Source organism: Ochotona curzoniae, unplaced genomic scaffold (assembly GCF_017591425.1).
Source record: "Ochotona curzoniae isolate NIBS_2020 unplaced genomic scaffold, NIBS_Ocur_1.0 scaffold_4505, whole genome shotgun sequence".
NCBI lineage: Eukaryota > Metazoa > Chordata > Mammalia > Lagomorpha > Ochotonidae > Ochotona > Ochotona curzoniae.
The window spans coordinates 29,015,359-29,035,775 of record NW_024467118.1 but is presented as its reverse complement, the minus strand read 5'-3'; the positions used below and the strand labels follow the sequence as shown (position 1 = coordinate 29,035,775).

Sequence of the window (20,417 nt, the reverse complement as noted above, 5' to 3'; positions counted from 1 at the left end):
ATTACAGCCTGCTGCTACAGGACTAGAGAGTTGGCAGGGGGAAAATGCTGCCAAGAGCAGTGTCTAGATAAATTCCATGATGTCAACAGTGGCTTCCTCCCGGCCCGCTCCACTGTTGTCTGTACTGTTAGTATTATCTACTGTTTCTAGAATGAGTGTGTCTGGCTTGTTAACATGGTGCTTTAGTGATTCCTTCTGCCCACTAAGGCGCACAGACCCCAGGAGCAGCAGGGTGGGGGACATGGCAGAGCAGACTTGTAGCACTGTGCATCAGGTGCTATATGATGCTCTTTCTCGCATTTTCATTGTGTGTCCTATACCTATTTTATTTTTTTAAGATTTCTTTATTTTTATTTGAAAGGCAGATTGAGACAGAGAGAAGAGACAAAGGGGAAAATCCTCTGTCTGCTGATTCATTCCCCAAGTGGCTGCAATGGTGGGAGCTGAGCTGATATGAAGCCAGGAGTCAGGAACTTCTTCCAGGTTTCCCACATGGGTGTAGGATACCAGGGCTTTGGGCTGTGCTCAACTGCTTTCCTAGATCACAAACAGGGAACTGGATGGAAGTGGAGCAGCCAGGATACAAACCAGCACCCATATGGGATCCTGGTGCAATGCAAGGCGAGGACTTTAGTCATTAGGCTACCACGCTGGGCCCACCTATGTATGTTTTTAGTATAATGATTTTTTTTTTTTAATTTAGTAACCACTTACAAATCTTGTACTGTGGGCCATGTATTCTTGTAAGCGCTTTGCAAATTCAAGTGATCTACAGAAAATTCATGGAAAATGCATTATGGAAAAACTATGAATGTATTTCAAGGTTGTTTTTTTTTTTGCACAAAAATAGACTTACCTTTTTATATCCTTTTTCCAAGACTTTTTTAAAAAAAGACTGCACAATTTCTTGTTTATTTATTTAATAAACAGACAGAATGACAGAGAGGTACCCAAAGTACTTCCCTGTTCCCTTATTTATTTTCCCAGCATTTACAACAGCTGGGAATATGTTGGGACCAAGGGCAGGAGCCAGGAACCCAGTCCAGGTCTCTCACATGGGTGGCAAGAACCTAACGGGTTGGATCGTCACCACTGCCTCCCAGAATCTGTGTTAGCAGAAAGCAGGAGTCACAAGGAGATCTGCTCATGCAGCCCATGCACTCAGATATGAAGCCTAACCAGCTGCTTAACTGCTAGGCCTAATGCTCACAAGCGTTTCTAAGTACTCCCATATTGTCTCGTGTAAATTCTCTTAGCAAGCATATGACATGAGTAGTATTACATTTTACACATGAAAATGAAAGCATGCCAGACTGTTTCTTTGCATGTACATAATGCTGGGATTTCTCTCTCTTCTGAAATGTAAGCCATAATTTTTCTGTGTTCTCTTCACGCTTATAAAATTATTTGAGAGGTGGAGGGAAAGAGCCTCCATCAGCCAGTTCATGCCCCAAATGCTTGCAATGGTTTGGGCTAGGACAAGAGCTAGGAGTGCGATCCAGGTGTTGATGTGGGAGGCAGGAAACCAATCACTTGAGCCATGGCTGCCACTGCAATAGTAGGAAGCTAGAGGTAGGAGTTGGATCTGGGAAATCAACCACAGGAAGCAGATGTGTGAAGTTAAATGCCCACTCTTGCATCTCTTTCTGTATGACATTTATTATGTTATACAGTAATTATTTGGTCTCTCCCCTAGGTAAATTTGGGAAAATTACCAAATTTTGTGGGGACACTGAGGATTGAAATCACCTGGCTCAAGTCTGCAGCTGCATGCTGGGAAATGAGTTTTCCCTATCTGATCATTTGGTTCCTCCAGGTGGTTGTTGACACACTGCAGGCATTTGTCCCATGAGAAGCTGAGAGGAAGGGAGGGAAGGAAACCCAGGAGGTCTTGGAGTCAGGGACACAGAGGAGTCTAGTGGGCTTTGGGGTCATTTGAGATCCTTGAGCTAGAGTGGGGAGGGTAGGGCCTACTTGGTAGGGATATCATGAGTCCAGGATGAAGTAACATCAAAGGGGGTATAGCTTCATGTATACATGTATAAGAGACAGATGGATTGGGAGAATGGGAGAGCGAGGGAGGAAATAGAAGGCATTGGTGAAATGATAACCAGAATATAGTTGGGATATGGGCTGCTGATAGCCAGAGGGTGGACAAGTGTCACAGTCTTAGAATGATAGCAGAGATGCGCAATAGGTTCCTAGGTCAGGGTAAAAAACCCCAAGGTTGCCAGTGTTAGCTGTCTTCAACAAACAGGGTCCAGGGATGGCCTGGTGTTCTTCACCTTCCCTTCTCTATACTGTATGCATAACTAGCAAATGAAGTTACCTTAGTCCTGCACAACTTCCAGTGTGGGATGTTTCCAGTTCATCCTAGCATTAAACACTTTTATTCTTACTACTTTTTAGTGAGCCTGTTATGTTATCTTTGCACCTGCTGCTTTGTGTTGTTTTGGATGGATTCTCAGGTGCAGAGATGACTGTGCTCCAGGGAGTCAGTGATTTGGAGATGGGGTCTTACTGTGCCCAGAATTCACTGCTGCAGTGCACATCTGCATAGAGGGAGGGAGGGCTGTGGGGGGAAAAGGAGAGCAATTGAATCTAAGGATAAGTGGGAAACTTTTGTGATTAAGTCCACCTGCATGACCCTGAGGTCTGAGTGCTGTCTGCCTGGAGCTTGTGTCTGTGACTGGGTGACAGGCGCTTCTCCTTGGTTTGGTTCCCAGTGCTGGCTTTTGGATGAGTGGAAAGGAGTGTCATCAAGAAGTTGACAGAGGGTAGGGCCTGGTGGTGTGGCCTAGTGGCTAAAGCCCTTGCCTTGAACGCGCCGGGATCCCATGTGGACGCCGGGTCTGATTCCGGGAGCTCCGCTTCCCATCCAGCTCCCTGCTTGTGGCCTGGGAAAGCAGTTGAGGACGGCCCAAAGCTTTGGGACCCTGCACCCGCGTGGGAGACCCAGAGGAGGTTCCTGGCTCCTGGCTTTGGTTCGGAGCAGTGCCGGCCGTTGCAGTCACTTGGGGAGTGAATCATTGCACGGAAGATCTTCCTCTCTGTCTTCCTCTTCTCTGTATATCTGACTTTGTAATGGAAATAAAGATAAATCTTTAAAAAAAAGAAGAAGAAGCTGACAGAGGGAAGTGTCTGGGAGGGGAAGGCAGCAATGAAAGGGGGTCCCCCTGAGTCCTAGACCTTTCTGGGGATAAGGACAGAAGAGTTTCATCTTGAGAAATTAAAGAACTTACTTTTGATTAGAGTTAATCACAGCTAAGTGTTTTGTGTTACTTTAACAGTTAAGGGAGACAATAATTATTTAGGAAATTTCTGTTTTTTTGATTCAACAACTTCATTAACAATTACTACTATTAATAGTGTTTCTGATGTACAATTGTCATTTGTAATACTCCTCCCCTCTTTTTTCTTTTAACAGAAAAAATACAGAAAAGGATTTATTGATATTTCCAAAATCAAATGTGTGGAAATAGTGAAGAATGATGATGCTGTCATTCCTTGTCAAAATAAATATCCGTTTCAGGTGAGCTGGTGTGCTTTCGCAACAGTGCTGGGCTGGGCTTTCGGTCATATTTGCTATTTAACTTTACAGTTTCCTGTCACCCTCTCATGACTGATGTTTTGGGTTCATTTGCCACTTTTAATAATTGCCTTTTTTTCCATTAACTTCTTGAGTATTAATTGAAACACTGGTTAGTTCTTGTTTTGATCTATTTAGACACTGCTCACAGCCCTGAGTTTCTCAACACCAAATCCTTTTTACTGCTACTCAGATTTATCAGAGAGCAGTTAAAGCTAGCAGTAGAGGCCGAGACCGAATGCACTGATGAGTTACTGTCAAGCAGAAATGAGATGAAAAGGCTCCTTGTGATGGAAGAGGTATTAAGCATTATCTGTTGATTCAACTGTACTGTTTAAAGGGTTAGCCTGATATTCCATATCTCCATTCCAACCCCAGGATGATCTTGCAAAGTACAGCAGGTCAAATCATAGTATTCTCGTTAATGACTAACGGAATAGAGCCACCCAAGTGTTAAATGAGTTATGCGGTGCCGCTTTGTGAATTTAAAGAGCACATGCTGAGATGGTCTTGCTGAGGGTAAGTGTAGCATCTGGGCCAGTCTGCATCTGTAGCAGGTGTGCCCATGCTGTGACAGCTCAGGCAGCACAGGGACCCTCTCAAGCAGCACATCAGCCTCTCTCTGATAGAAGACATTTTTGCACTTTTTTTTTTTTTTGAGTGGTGAGCATCCCCAAGTGAAAGTCCTCTTTCACTCCCGTCTGTGGCCTCATCACATCCTGAGGGGAAAGTTGCCAAAATATTTTTCAATATAGTGCTTCTATGTGTTTTCTGTTTTTTTTTTTTTCACTGCTACCATAAAATCATCAATCACATTTGAAATAATTGTGTACCAGTTTAGGGAATTAAGATAGGCTGGAAGCTGTCAGCTAAGATATTCAAGTTTTTTCCCCGATAATTATTTTTATTTTTGATGGTTTTTATGCAGTTGATTAAGGTGTTAGGGTCAAGGGCTACAGGAAGGTAGGAGACCATTATTTCCACATTCTCTTTTTTTTCCTTCCTGTATCTGGAGGAAGGAGGGAGATAGTGGGAGAAGCCACACCCAGTCCCCCAAGCGCCTCTGTACACTGGGATGGAGGACATCCACCTGACACCACCTCAGGGACTCCAATGTGGGGCATCTCTGAGGGTCCTGCTCAAGAGGTTTTGATATTTCTGAATTACTGCTGATCTCACCACTCCAAGCATGATGAAATCCCTCCAGAATCCACTGGTTGACACAGTTCACCTTAGATATTCTCTGTCAACACATGGTTGGGGTAGTTGCTGAATTTGTTCTGTCCTCCATCCTCGGTTATAGTGCCAGGTGTCCCCTGCAGACACCAATGTCCTGCCATATCCTTCATCAGCACCTGGATATACTGGTCACTGCTCCATCTAAGTCCCTGAGGAGGACCAGCTCTGACACATGCACTCCACACTCAGACCATGAAACCTGCAATTCTCCCCATGGTTGGGGCTCTGAGTCCAGTGATTCATTTGGGGGGATTCCCAAAGAAACTTCATCTGAGGTGATCCCGGACCTGATTATTGCGTGTGCTTGCCAATACAGGGACTGGTACAGTCTGTCACCAAAATCAGCTTACACACATGCTGGTGGTTGCCATTGCTGGGTCAGTTTTGTCTCTAGCCCTGTCTTCTCTACAACCAATGGGTGTTTCAGCCCAACCTGATTCTGCCCACCACATACTCGGCCCTCACGCAAACCAGTAGCAATTGACCCACAATAACCCCCACCAGGCCTGCCCCCCTGCCCTGGTTCCCATGCTTGCCAGTATGTACAGTAGACCAGTCCTTTCTATCCCACATTCCATTCAGCTCTCACACATGTCAATGGGCACTGAAGCCTAGTTCAACCCAGCCAGCTCCACTATTAGCCCATACGTATGCTGGCAGGTGCCATTCACTGTCTAACCGTGCCTGCCCCAGTCCTGGTTCTCATCCTTGCCAGTCAGAGTGGCAACCCAAGAGGGAGGTACCCACTGTTTCCCTACTGGGTCCACTCCCACTCCTGGATCTTGCACTCTCCAGGTGGTTCTACAGTTTAGCCTGACAGAATTTGCCCCCCATGCTAGCATCTGCCAGCTGATGCTGTGGCAAAACCCAACTGACCTTGACCCACTCCGGCTTATGCATGTGCCCATAGGAACAGTCAACCCAGCCTGGCTTTCCCCTGATCCAGCTCACATGAGGCCAAGAGGTGTTGTAGCCCTGCCTGGTCTGGTTTGTCCCCATTCCAGCTCTCATGCTCTCTAGTGGGAGTGCTGGTCTAGCCAGCGAGACCCATGCAGCCTCCCCCTCCACCAGGTTTGTCCCCTCCTTCCCTAGGTCTTACCTGTGCTGGTTGGATGCTGCGGCCCAGTCTGGCATGGCCCACCTTACCTCAGCATTTTCCAGTGGGTGCTATAGCCTGTCCTACCTGGCCCACCCAGAATTCCAGCTAGTGGGGGCTACAGCCTAGCCCAGTCCAGACAGCCTCTAGTCCCGGCCCTAGTATAAGCTGGCTGGTATTATGGCTCAATTTGTCCTGACCCACAGTCCAGTCTGGTGCTCAGATTCACCAGCGGGTGATGTAAACTGGCTCAGCCTGGCTTGCCCCTAACCTGTTGCAAATGTATGCCGGTGGGTATCATTACCTGGCCGGCTCCAGACTGCTTCCTTTCTTGGTTCTTGCATTCACCTACAGGGACTGTGTCCTGACAGAAGAGTTCCCCAAGCTCCTCCGTCAGAACCTCTCCCAATCCCAGATCTCACACACATGGGTGGTTCCATGGGCCAGCCCTACTTAGTCTACTGCCTATCCTAGCAAGAACAGTAATGTTTTCTGGCCGGCATTCACGCATTCCAGTTTTTATTTTGGGTGTTACAGCCCAGCCAAACCTGGTCCGCGTCCAGACACAGCTCATACCTAACTCACAGGGGCAGAGACTTAGGCCAGCCTGTCTTACACCTATTCTGGTTCTCATGATCACCTGTGGGTGCTGGAGTCTAGCTCAGTATGACACACCCAAGACCCAGTCCACACTTGTGCCAAGGGACAATGTTACCATGTCCAGACCAAACCACAGTCCCCACACTGGCCCTCGTGCTCACCAGGGGAAACCACAACCCGGCCATAGTGTCCCCTTTATTCCCCAACCAGGCCTGTTGCAATCCATAGATTTTGCATGTGCCAGTGGTTTCTTTGACCCAGCTTGGCATAGTCCCTCCCCTGTCTCAGCCTTTGCTTTTGGATGCTGTTTCCTGGCTTGGCCTGAGCTCCAGTCCCTGGGCTGACCCCTAGTCCCTAACCCTAACTCTCACTGGCGGGTGCTGCAACCATCCTTGCTCCCATCCCTGGCTCATGCAAACGAGTAGATGTGACAGCCTAGCCTGGCATGACCTGCGTTCCATCCTGGCTTTTGCATTTGCTGGTGGGCTAAGGTTTGCTTGGCCCTGCCCAGTCCACCCCCTTCCAATATTAACCCACATATTTTCCAACAGCTGGGGCTACCTTGCCCAGCCTGCTGAACCCCCAGCCATTTGGGGAGTGAACCAGCAGATAGAGTTTCTGTCTTTCCTTCTTTCTGTGTGAATCTGCCTCTCAGATAAAAAATAATTAAATCTTATAAAAAAACATGTTTATGTTCTTTAGATCCTATCTCAAAAACTGTGGTGCGCAGGGCTCTTGACTGGACAGAAAATGTTGTGTCTAAATGTTTCTCACCAAGTTCTTATTTCGTATTATTGTAGGTTGTCCATGATGTGAACACACTTTATATTTTTGCACCTAGTGCACATAGTCGGGACAAGTGGGTGAAGAAGTTAAAAGAAGGTAAAATTCATGTAAATGACAGAATTAACCTCTCCATAATTTTAGGAGACAACATTATCATTACTAAAACAGAAATAAAGCTAATATGATTCTTGAATGCACAATTTCCTAACCTACACTGACTTTCCTCAAGAACTTTCTGTGACTATGATACCAACATGTGCTGGAGCTACCTTCCCTGTTTAAAATGTGCTTTTTGGGGGCCAGCATTGTGGTGCAACACCAGTATCCTATGGTTGCCATTTAAGTCTAGGCTCCTCCACGTCCAGTCCAGCACCATGTTAATGGCCTGGGAAAAGCAGCAGACAATGGCCAGTGTTTGAGACCCTGTTACCCACGTGGAGACATGGAGGAACCTTCTGGCTCCTGCTTCTTTCTTCAGTCTGGCCCAGCACTGGCTATGGCAGCCATCTGGGGAGTGAAGCAATGGAAGATCTCTATCTCTTTGCCTCTTCCTCCCTCTGTAACTTTGACTTTCAGAATAAATAAATAAATCCCTTAAAAATGATACAATAAAATCATATTCTTGCCAGTTGCATGTAAATATTTTTTAAGAAAAGCCTGCTTACACTAAATCTGTAATACATATGAAGGCAGTAACACCTGTTAGCACAATTCTGTATTTTCTAAGAAATTGCCTGGGTTGTCTACTTTTGGTATAGATTGAATGACATATACCCGAGATTTAAATGTTATTCCTGTGCAATCCTATTACTTTTCTTACAGACAAAATGCTGGTGGAACAACTTTTGCATAAACCCTTCCTGATGTAGCAGCAGTTACTTCTGCTGAGAAAGGGTGTTTCACCCAAAAAAGGAAGTGAGAGAACCTTTTGGCCTTTCTTAGTGCATAGCCTTATGATGTTGAAGTATTCTTATGATGAACATAATATCCAAGGAATAAGTAATGATGTACAGTGTTACAGCATTGTGCGATCTCTAATCATGACTCTATCTGTGAATTCCAGAAATAAAGAACAACAATAATATTATGATTAAATATCATCCCAAGTTCTGGGCAGATGGAAGTTATCAGTGTTGTAGACAGACGGAAAAGCTAGCTCCTGGATGTGAAAAATACAATCTTTTTGAAAGCAGTAAGTACTCGTCTTCCATGATTGTTGTTAGAATGACTTTGTTATTGATATGATGAAGTGGTTTCATTAATTACCTCACACTCTCTAGCATGATGAAAACATACAGTAGGTATGTCTTATAAGAATGATGATATTTGGTTAGCAGTGGGACCTACTCATGGAATCAAAAGTTCTGTTTTGGGGAGCTTTTAAAATGACAATATTGAAGCCTATTCAAAAGGAATCTATTTACAACATGAGCTCAGTGTGGCTCTGTCAGCAGTGTTTCTTCACTAATTTTTTGCTTTCTTAACGATAAACTTCCCAGCCACGTAGCTAGAGACATCATTGAGCAGTGCATCTGAGTAGGGTTGTTTTTGTTCTCATACAGCTTGGTGATAGAGATTTTACAAGTGGCTCCACAACTGACAGAATGATGAACTGTCATGATGAGAGTGCCATGTCAATATTCAGAGGAAACAAAATGTCTAGGGCTAATACTGACACCAAGGACCCTTCAACCTACTGGAAACGAAAGGCCATTAGTTATGGGCTAAACACACACTCAGTTTGTGCATACTGTAAGATGCTGCTCAGAATAATTGAGTGTGCTATACTTCTCTTTTTCTGCTGGGGCCATGTGAGGTGCTGCACCCTGCCAGTCAGGGCTGGTCAAGCTTCCTGTTGTGGGCAGAGCTGTCATTTGTCAGGGATGCTGCTCTGTGCAAAAGGCGAGTCCAGATGACCCTCTCATTCTATTCAGCACTCAGTTCTATGGGGTGCAGCTCCCTGAATCTTTTGGATGTCTTGACATTAATTTGGCACATTGAAGAGACAGGCTCACAGTTGCAAGACTATTGTTACCATTTTGATTTCATAAGGTTTGACATTAGTTAATGTGCACACTCTTTCCTGCTATAAGAAGAGACCCAGAAATTAGTATGACCTCAACTACAGAGAAGATTTTATTTCAGTCTCATGTAGCAATATGGTCACATGTGGTGGTAGGGGTAGTCTTTAAAGTAGTTCTTGAGATTGGCCCAGCTTTTGTATTCTTTCTCTTCTTGGCAGCAGAAACAGAGAAGGAAACCATAGGTTGTTTAAGGTTAAGATATGTGACTAGAAGCACTGGGCAGGTGTTGTAGCGACAGAGTGCTTGTGGTCCAGTCCCATCTTTGCTTTCTATCCCACAACCTGCTAATGCAAACCTTGGGAGTCAGCAGTCTGGCTCAGGCTCAGATGTTGTGGGCATTTAAAAATGAAATCAATTTGAAAAAATGAAAATGATATATCTAATTTGTACATAGAGGCCTTTGATCAGAATTTGGTTCCTTGTCCACACCTAGCTGGGAAATTCCATCTTTACCTGGGAGCTCTGAGCCAGTTAAAACTGGGAAGTAGAGGAAGGGACAGATTGCCTTGTTAATTTCAACTTATTGTTTGACTCAATAAGCATTGTTCATAGTTTATGTAGTGGAAGGGATATGAAGAATATGGTAGGGTCCCAGTCATCATGACATTTATAGTCTGTTCAAGAAGACAGAAATACAACCAGCTATAAAAGCAGTTTTTAATTCTGTTCTACAACAGTGATAAGAGCAACCAGAGTCAGGAGGAATTTCTTATCTATGTGCTGATTCTCACTTTTTCTTCCAACTACCAGCACACTTTTGTCAGTGGTAGATAACATTGTGATCCATTTTTATTGTTGGCATTTGCAGGTATAAAAAAAGCACTACCTCCAGCACCAGAAACGAAGAAGGTAGGTGGTCTCTAACTTGTGGGTATTTGGTCTTTGCGTTTCAAGTCTGCAGGTCTATAAGTTTAGTAATTCAAGCCTGAAAGCCTATTAGTCAAGGAAGCTTTTGTGGTTTATTGAGTACATTTGTTCATATAACTTTTCCTTCAGGATCATTCCAGAAGCATAAGTACTCTGGCTTGTTTGGCTTTTTCTTGGTGTCAAATAGTATCAGTTGTATCAAATTTTATCATTAAGGGTCGTGTTATCATCCAGCATTTTGCATGTATGAGGGTACTTCAGAAAGTTTCTGGGAGGTGGAATTACAAGAAGTTTATTTTGATATTTTAAAACCTTTACATTCATGCATTTAAAAAATAATATGCATTTTAGGGGCTAGAGTTGTAACACAGCAGCTTACGCTGCTGTCTGTGGTGCACTGTACAAGCATCCTTTGTGAGTCCCAGTTCTAGTTCTGGCTGTCTACTTCCTGTCTAGCTCTCTGGTAATAAGCCTGTTAAAGCAGAGGAATGCAAGCACTTGGGCTACTGTCACTCATTTGAGAAACCTGGTGGAGTTCCAAGCTCCTGGCTTTGGTCTGGCATAACTATCTGTTACGACCATTAGGGGAGTGAACCAATGGATAGAACTTTGTGAGAGCTATGGAACTTTAAAGGAATGTTTTGATCATAAGACTGCTGTGACAAAGGAGTGACTTCCATATGTTGGCGATGTGCCTTTGACAAGTGGGTATGGTGGAGGAAGCCTGCGCTGTGGACCTGGTCAGAATCTGATCTGTAGCAATGAGTTACTAAAGGCACTGTTACCTCAGTTGTAAAATGGGTATTGTAATACTCTGCTTTACAAGAGCAGTGGTCCTCATGAGCTCATATCCTTGTCAACTATGTAAACAACATGAAAAATTAAAAATTAAAAAGAAAAGTACAAACATGGCAGGTTCTAAGCATGTGCTTTGCTCATTGTTGGCATAACACAGTATAAATTCCTTTGGGTAGAGACTTGATGAGAGCACTTTCCTGTGCTGAAGGCCAGTTGGATGCTGGCTCTTCTTTAGTCTTCCTGGTCTCTAGTCATATCTTACCCTTATCTTTCCTCTGACACTGGATAAATCCCTTTTCATGTTTAAAAACAGTCTTTGCTCTTCCCCTGTGTGCTGACCCCAGGAGAGGACCAGTAGCATCAGCATCTCCAGCATTGGAGGGTCTGCCACATTAGGCAGTTTCTGTTAGACCGCAAGTTTCTTCTCCAGTGATGTGAGGAAAATCCTACACTGTTCTACTGTGTGAGCACTGTCAAACAGGAGACTAAACTTTCAAATGTTATCTCCTTGGTTTAGCGAAGGCCTCCCCCACCAATTCCTCCTGAAGAAGAAGATAATGGTGAGGAAATAGTTGTGGCAATGTATGACTTCCAAGCAACAGAAGCACATGATCTGCGATTAGAGAGAGGCCAAGAGTATATCATCTTAGAAAAGAATGATGTTCATTGGTGGCGAGCAAGAGATAAATATGGGTCAGTATTCCCTCTCCGTGAGGCATACAGCGGGTTGGGAGTGGGTGTTTGCTGAGTGGAAAGAGGAAGAGGTATAACTACCACATGACCAGGCTGGTTCAGTTGGCCAAAACTGGAAGAACACATTATTATTTTGCATTTTTAAGTGGTCACTCGACCACTTAAAAATGAGCTGATCACATCTCTTCTTTGCAAATTACAATAGTTGACACTGGTCTTTTTCTCATTCATTGTATTTTTTAATTAGATTATTTTGACTGTGAAGGGAATTTTGTCCCCTCTTTAGTAAGTATCATGCACAAGTCAGGGACAGTCCTTAGTGAACCATTTCTGCAAGGAATTGGAGGTACTAGACTTGGTGATGTTTTCAATCCATCACTTTAAAGTTTCTGAAAGATTTCTTTACTTAAAACATCCAAAGAAATTGTGAGTTCTGGAGAAGTATTATGAAACATTGAGAAGAGCACTGACCATTCATTTCACAAGTCCAGAGGGCAAGTTCTGACCTTGTTGCTTGCTGCCTTGGGGACCTTGAGAAACTGCATTCATTTGTCTAAGCCTTGATTTCCTTATGAAAAAATTGGTGCTATGATGCATGGCTACCTTAGAATTTTTGTGAGGATCAAATATAGAAGAATTTGTATAATGTTAGATAATACAGATATGTTAACAGGAGTCAGGTAATGTTTCTTATAAGCTAGACAATATGCCTTAGTTATCCTAGAAATCAGTAATCTTCCTTTCTTTTAATAATCTTTCAATAATTTATGTTTGCTAGAGTCTTTTTTTTTTTTAAATTTCTAGGAGTGAAGGATATATCCCAAGTAATTATGTAACGGGAAAGAAATCAAACAATTTAGATCAATATGAGTAAGTAAATGTTTATTTTGTGAATATGAAAAACTAGAAAATGTTTTCATTTTCCTAATGATGTGAGGCATTGAGAAATTTAATGTTTAAAGTTTAAGCATTCATTATCTTTGGAAAGTAGTACCAATATATTCTTTATTGAGGTATCTAGCATAAGAAAAAATTATAAGAGTTGATCTCTAGGAATCATTTTTCCTGAAGGTACTGTGTATGATTGCGTGTAAACATGTAGAAAACATTGAATTGATTTTAAGAAGATCACAGCTTTGCTTGATAACGTGAGATAATGTTAATATTCCTCATAATTGAGTTGATCTGTAGAGACATGACATTGGTAAATTTTCTTTCCGTCTTTTTACTGTTTGTATGAAGATAGAATTGTGCTGTCTATACTGTTTAAATCTTATTTTCACTTAAAAATATATTATGAGTTAGTACAATGTGATATCAAAAAGGTCGTAGAAAATGAAACTAAAAGACAATCTATGCTGATGCAAGATTTTTGAAATTCATGTGTGTGAGGAGTCTTCAGAAAGTCTGGAAAAATTACTCCATGAAAAAGTCGTGCATGGGTTTCAAAATTGAATTAAAAGTCAATAAGGTGCCATTTCCTGCATGCTGGAGTCAATAGAGCAGAAATTCTGATTATGACTTTATGATCATTAAATGCTAGATTTTATGATCATTCATCATTCTGTTGAATGATGAGGGTAGCTTAAATTGGTTATGACGCATCCATGCTGTAACACATAGAGCTATATTGATTTTTTTAAATGTCTATCATATGACAAACCTAGGTTATGATATAGCAGATGTGATTTGATTCTACCTAAATAAAACAATGTGAGTATATAATTTCATTAAAATATGGATAGAAAAAACTCAAGAATTGTATATATCAAAGTTAACCAGTTGTTCTTTATTGAAATTAGAAATAAAGTCTTATTTATGATATTTATTATCATTGAATTGTATTACCTTATGAATCCAACTAGGAACAAAAACAGTTTTTAAAAACCTGAAGGCTTAAATGTGTTTGTTCTGTTCAGATGGTACTGTCGAAATATGAATAGAAGCAAGGCAGAGCAACTCCTCAGAAGTGAGGTAAGTGTCTGTACTTGTTTTGTGTGTTTCATTTCGGTACAGGTTAGTTTTAGTGACTCCCTGGTAAGCAGTGCCATAGACCTCTGCTTCTAAAGTTGGGACATATTGTAATGCAGGTACAGGCTTAGCTTTGTATAAATATTTAAAATTGAAGGCCATTGTGTCAGTTTACTCAATAGCAAAGTGCTGCAAATGGCACTAGTGGCCTGAGCAGTGGAACTCTGCCCACTCATGCTTTCAGAGTGAGATGGTCAGAATCTAGGGGCTGGCAGGGTTGGCTCCTTCTCAGGGCTTAGAGTCATCACTCCTAGACCTCTGACCTCAGCCTGCAGATGGCAGGATCGTGAACTCTTCCCTCTTGGCATTTCTGTCTCTATATCCAATTCTGCTTCATGCTGCCTTTTTTAAAAGGAAAATTTTTAAAGAGTTACAGAAAGGGAAGTAGAGATACATAGATATGCTTCCATCCACTGGTTTACTCCCCAAATGGCAACAGCATCCAGGGGCTGTGCCAGGCCAAAACAGGAGGCAGGAGCTCCATCTGGGTCTCCCACATGGATTTCAGCAGTCCAACACGTTAACCAGAAGCTAGACTGGAAGTGCAGCAGCTGTGATATTAACCAGCATCAATTTGGGATTCTGACATTGCAGGCAGTAATAGCTTTTCCTACTGATCTACAATGCTGCCTCCCAAATTTTAATTTTTATGGGGACAACAGTCTTACTGGATTAGGGACAACATTAATTATCTCATTTTAACATAGACACCCTGGTAAAGATCCAATTTCCAAACACAGTCTCCTTTTTATTCTGGCTTTGAATTTTCTTTGCTTACATTACTTGGATGTCCATCGCTTTTGTCAAAAATGACATTTAACTTTGACTCCTGGGGAATTAAGGATTTGTAAGTACACTCTTATAAAGAACACTGAGATACTTACAGAAAAAGGCTATATGAATATAAATGAAATTGAACCAGGATTCAAAGCTTAGAGCAAATATTGAAAAAAGTATGATATAAAACTCAGTCATTCAGTAAAATCTTTTTTCTTTTCTCTCCTTTTAAATAAAACATTTATTTATTTATTCATGTGAAAGGCAGAAATACAGAGTGAGTGATCTCCCATCTGCTGGTTGACTTCCCAGATGCCAGCCATAGCCAGAGCTGGGTCAGGTTCAAGGGCTCAAGCACTTGAACCATTACCTGCTGCTTTCTCAGGTGCATCAGCAGGGAGCTGCATCCAAAGTGTAGCAGCTGACCTTAAGCTCATGTGGGTACCAGTGTTGCAGGTGGCAGCCTAATGCGCTGAACTACAGCACTGCTTCTAGAAATGTTTTTCAATAACCATTTTCTCACATGTTCAAGATGTTGAGAATTGCAGAATCTTACCTATGGGTTCTAGACAGTCTTTGAAAGACTACTGGATTGAAACGCCTCACAGTAGCATGTGAGAGATGTTGTAGTGCTGGGAAAGTCCATGTGCTTTGTTTTTGCTGGTCTCAGCTCAGTGGCATGAAGTAAAGTATAAGGTTATGTGGTTGTGGGGAGGGGGGAGGAAAGAGCCCTAGTGGTAAGCTGTGTTTCTGCAAAATCGATTTTCTGGGGAAAGAGTAGAAATCATAAAATTGTGAGTTCTTGAATCTTCTCTGGGACATTGTTATTAGTAATTATATTAAAAATATTTTCTCAACTTGGACTTTAGGATAAAGAAGGTGGTTTTATGGTAAGGGACTCCAGTCAACCAGGCTTGTACACAGTGTCCCTATATACGAAATTTGGAGGGTAAGTAATCTACTCTTTTTGTTTTTTGTTTTAGACATTTTTGGGGGGTGGGATGAATTCTTATATTGTTTTCTGTATTCTGATTTTCAAAAAAAATTATCTGTAGTTTTAATATTAAGACATAAAGCCTAAACCTGGTTTCTAAGAGTTTATATGGCTTTTTGTCTTTAGTTTCAGCAATTTTCTCAGTAGTTTTCTGTATAGAGTTGCACAGTACTTAATGACCCCATATATTCTCAGAACTGTATTGGATAGTTTTGTTATTTTGTAAACATCATGGATTGCTTGCATAAACTAAGCCACTACAGCATCACTAGGTCATGTAACTACAAGACAGTGTTGTTTATGCAGGTTTCATCGAAATGTCATTATGCAGCACACAGTGGTATGTTTGCTAAGAATGGTTGTAGGAACTGTAGAAAAGTTCAACACATTATTGTGCACTGAGCTGAGCACAAGACTACAGCAGTGAATGAAATGAGCACAGACCCTGCCCTTTAATAGCTTAGCGAGAGTTACAGGCAGGCAAGTATGGTGGTAGGTGAATAAATGCTGTGGCAGAGGAGAGGTGTGTGTGTGTGGGGGTGCAGCCAAGAAACATCTGAGTTATTCAGAAATGCTGTTCTAAATTATGTCTAAGTAAGGATGGGAAGTGGAGCAACTTGGTCTTAAACTGGTGCCCATAGGGATGCTGGCTCTTGGAGATGGAGGATTGGCTAGTTGAGTCAAAGTGCTCGGTGTCCTAGGAAGATATCTTAAGGGAAGGTTGTAGAGGAATATGTACATTCATAAGCCTAATTTATTTTCTTTTAGAGGTGTAAGTGTTTTAGACATTTGCAAGTATCTGCCGACAGGGTAGACAACAGCTGTTTTGTCTTTTTATGGTTTCTTAATGGGGTTGGCAGATATTCCTTTAGCAGCCAAATATGTTGTCAGTGACCACTTTGGAAACTTCCACATATTAATGTGGAAGATGAAGCTAAAAAGAACTTGGGGAAAAGTGAAGTTTGTGCTGGGAATAGAATGAACCACATCAAAGGAGCTTGTGGTTGCTCTGTAGAGAAGGTATTAAGTGTTCAGTAGTATTATACCAACTTAATTCTAACGCACTCTGATTTTTGTTTTAGAGAAGGTTCATCAGGTTTCAGGCATTATCATATAAAGGAAACAGCCACATCTCCAAAGAAGTATTACCTAGCAGAAAAACATGCTTTTGGTTCAATTCCTGAGATTATTGAATATCATAAGCACAATGCAGCAGGTAAGTGAGTCTGAAAACATGCTTGCTCATGTCCAATGCATTCTTCCTTGAGCAGCTTTATTCTGTACCTAGTTAACTGTGGAATGTGACTGACTGAAAATCATTGCATATTAAGGAAGGACTATGTACAAAGGAAAACTAAAAATACCAAGTTTCCTACATTTCTATGTTATCTATCTTTGGTACAGAACTAAAGTTCAATGTATGTCCATTTCAGAGTGATCACAGGAACTACCAGACAAGGCAGAATTCAAGTACTATGTCATGTTGGCTTCCATATATAGTTTACATTCATAAAGTTCACTCATTTGAAATCTAAAATGTGGTAGTTCCTAGTATGTTTTCAGAGTTTGGCCAGCTATCACCATAATCTAATTGTAAGAACATTGTCGTCATCTCCAAAAGAAATCTTATACACGTTAGCAGTTTCCCTCTGTTCCCTTTCCACCCTCCAGCCGTAGGCAACCACTAATCTAATTTCTGTCTCTGAAGATTTGCCTATTCTGGACATTTCATGGAAATGAAATCACAGTATGTGGACTCTTTGGGCTGGTTTCTTGGAGTCAGTGTAATGATTTTAATGTTGATCCATGCTGTAGATGTGTAAGTATTCCATGAATCTCTCCCCTGTTTTTAACCTTCAACCCAAGTTTATCAAAATAATCAGGTAATATAAACAAAATACAGAGGGCATGACACTTAGCAATTGTGTAATAACTTCTCCCTGTTGCTCAGTCACTACTCATGGCTTGGAAAGTATTGTGGAATTATTAGGTTCTCAGCTAGTATCCTGAGATTGTACTTTAAGTGGAATGCCAGTTTCAAGCTAAGCATAATAAAACTAAGTGGTAAGAAGAGGGTTCAAGCCAATATATTTACAAGTCCTTAGAGTTACCTTCATATCTGCCTGTTGTGTTAGAAAGTCAGGTTCAGCTGCTGATAGAAACCAAGACACAGCCTGGGTAGGTACAAACTCTACACCCAATGATCTAGGACAATGCTGGACATTATCACTATGGATTCTGAACAACGTAAATGACTCCCTCCCCCCTAAAATTTTTTCTGCCATAATGGACTTACTGAATGTGTCATTAGATGTTGGTTTGTGTTCTTGGAATAAGTGTAAATATGTCCAAGAAAAAGAGGTCCTGGGGCAGTTGAAAAGTTTAAATTCAGGCAGCCAGATGGATAAGCTATCCATTTCAATTTATAATCCATTATATGAATCCATTATATGAGTTTTATTTTCCAGTTTTACTTATCACTCATTAGTTGGTGAAATTTGGATTGTTTCCACATTTTGGCCCTTATAAATAATGCTGCCATGAACAGTTGGGTACATGTTTTTGCAAAATTGTTTGATTTCTCTTGGATTTTTACTTAGGAATGCATTTTCTGATAAGATAAATTTTGTGTTGTGCATTTGAGGAACTAATCTATTTTATTTTATATCCTGAAGAACTTTTTAAAATACCATTTTATTTTATTTATTTTATAAAGAGCTTTTTCATGTGCTCATTCACCCTCTAGTGGCCGAAACAGCTGGGTCTGGGCCAGTTTAAAGCCAGGAGCAGGGAACTCCATCCTGTTTTCTTGTTTGAGTGGCATGTCTTTGTACTTGAGCTATCATCTGCTGCTTTCCAGGCTCATCAGTAGACAGTTAGATCGGAAGTGGAGTAATGAATTGGAACTGGGACTCCAAAACATTGGTGTTTTGGGTGACAGCATAACCCAGTGCACTACATGGCTGGCTCTTCAAATTTCTTATTCTGTTTATTTTCTTCTGTGGCATTCATATTCCTCTATTTTTTTCTTTCTTGTGTATAGTTTTTACTCTTTACCACTATCTTACTTCAATCCTTAAGCATGTATTTAGTACCTGCTGTATCCAGGAACTAGTCCAGGTTTTGGGGAGACAGTGATGGACTTGACTGATACTAATTCTCCAAGACCTTTTATCTTGGGGAAACAGAGAGGCACATAATTATTTAAAATTACTCTGAAACTTGTTGCAATAAAGGGAATGCAGAGGGCCATGGGTAGAAGAGGCACCCCTATTTCTTATTTAATATAATAAGCAACCTACTTAAAATGTTTGATGCACTTGACTCATTTTCAAGAATTTAAATATCTACTGTTAGTGTTGTGGAGCATGATGTTTGTGATATGATTGCTAGCCTTGAGGTGGATATTTGACGTAGCAGTTAAGTCACTGCTTTGAAGGCCTATATGTCCTATTCCACTTCTGATTCCCGTTTCTTGTGATAGGCAGCAGGTGGTGGCTCAAGTAGTTGGGTCTCTGCCACTCAAGGTGAGACCCAGATTGGGTTTCTGGCCTCTGACTTCAGCCTGCCAGCTCTAGCTCTTGTGGGCATTTGGGAAGTGGATGAGCAGATGGGAGATCTTTGTGTGCCTCACTCTCTGTCTCTTAAGTAAATAAATTTAAGAAATTATTAGAGTACCAACATTGAGTTATGTCAGGTAAATCACATTGGATTTAGCAGCCTGATAATTATAAATCTCTTTCATAGTTCAGATCTCATGTAGGGAAAGCCTTTTGTATCCTTTAAAGTATTTGAAAAGTACAGAAGCTAGCAAGGCTCCTGATAGTATGTAAAACAAAGTGTTGAATGAGTCAAAGCATATAGGACAATGTTGTCTGTGCACACAGAAGGTCAGAAGTAGATCAATAAATAAACACATTTTGTGAATTTGTGCTTTAGTGTTTGTACTGAATGGTTAAAGAAGGAGTTCAACTATAGTATCGTCTTTGGTTTCTAGGACTTGTCACCAGGCTGCGATACCCCGTTAGTACCAAGGGGAAGAATGCTCCAACCACTGCAGGATTCAGCTATGGTAACTGTCATGCTGTCATCACATGGGCTGCTTTTCCTGGGAAAGAATCCATTTCCAGAGGCAGATGTTTAGTTAATGATTAGATGCTCACATCCCATAATCAAAGTGCCTGGGTTCAAATCCTAGCTCTACTCTTGCTTACAACTTCCTGCTAATATAAATCCCAGGAGAGAGCAGGAGGTGGCACAGGTCCTTTGATCCCTGCCATCCATGTTGGATACCCAGAGTGAATTCTGGGCTCTTGACTTCTGCCTGACCCAACCCTGGTCCTAATGGGCATTTGGGAAATAAACCTGTGGATGAAAGATTTGTATAGGTCTATGCTTTTATATTTAAAAGTTTTATATATATATATCTCTCTCATATATATGAGATCTGCTATATGCTTTGACATATATACATATACACTTATATGTATATATGTATATGATCACCAGACAAATTTAGGTATATAGAATGCTACACAGTGGAAATGATTTTATAGGTTTTTATAGTATGGGTATTAAAATATTTTGTATTTTCAACATTATTGATAATTGAGTAAGAAATGTTCTATTAGGGAAAGATAAGCATTGTCATCTGACAGGGAAAGTGGTTATCACGGGCTTTGTTGTTACTGCCAAGAATGTAAGGATGGAGGAGCAGAGAAATCTCTAGCCAGATGCTCTTTGTTCAGGCTCAATCCTTTCTAGCTCTAAATTGAAAAAGAAAAGAAAAAGAAAAACAAAAATCCCAGGGAGAAGAATAGTGAATGAGGAGGTATTTGCTTTTTCTTCAAAGCACTGAGCTTC

At 41.4% G+C, this 20,417-nt stretch overlaps 1 protein-coding gene across 4 annotated transcripts in view; it reads left to right on the top strand.

Moving 5' to 3' along the window:
• TEC (tec protein tyrosine kinase) overlaps positions 1–20,417 on the top strand; it is a 110,459-nt gene that overhangs the window by 78,344 nt on the left and 11,698 nt on the right. For all 4 annotated transcript variants that reach the window (XM_040966371.1, XM_040966372.1, XM_040966373.1 and 1 more), the window contains exons 3-12: positions 3,428–3,532; positions 7,325–7,406; positions 8,374–8,502; positions 10,203–10,243; positions 11,577–11,752; positions 12,557–12,622; positions 13,672–13,726; positions 15,430–15,509; positions 16,637–16,770; positions 19,552–19,626. In XM_040966371.1, coding sequence (XP_040822305.1) covers positions 3,428–3,532; positions 7,325–7,406; positions 8,374–8,502; positions 10,203–10,243; positions 11,577–11,752; positions 12,557–12,622; positions 13,672–13,726; positions 15,430–15,509; positions 16,637–16,770; positions 19,552–19,626 — 943 coding nt within the window. The remainder of the gene's footprint in view (positions 1–3,427; positions 3,533–7,324; positions 7,407–8,373; positions 8,503–10,202; positions 10,244–11,576; positions 11,753–12,556; positions 12,623–13,671; positions 13,727–15,429; positions 15,510–16,636; positions 16,771–19,551; positions 19,627–20,417) is intronic.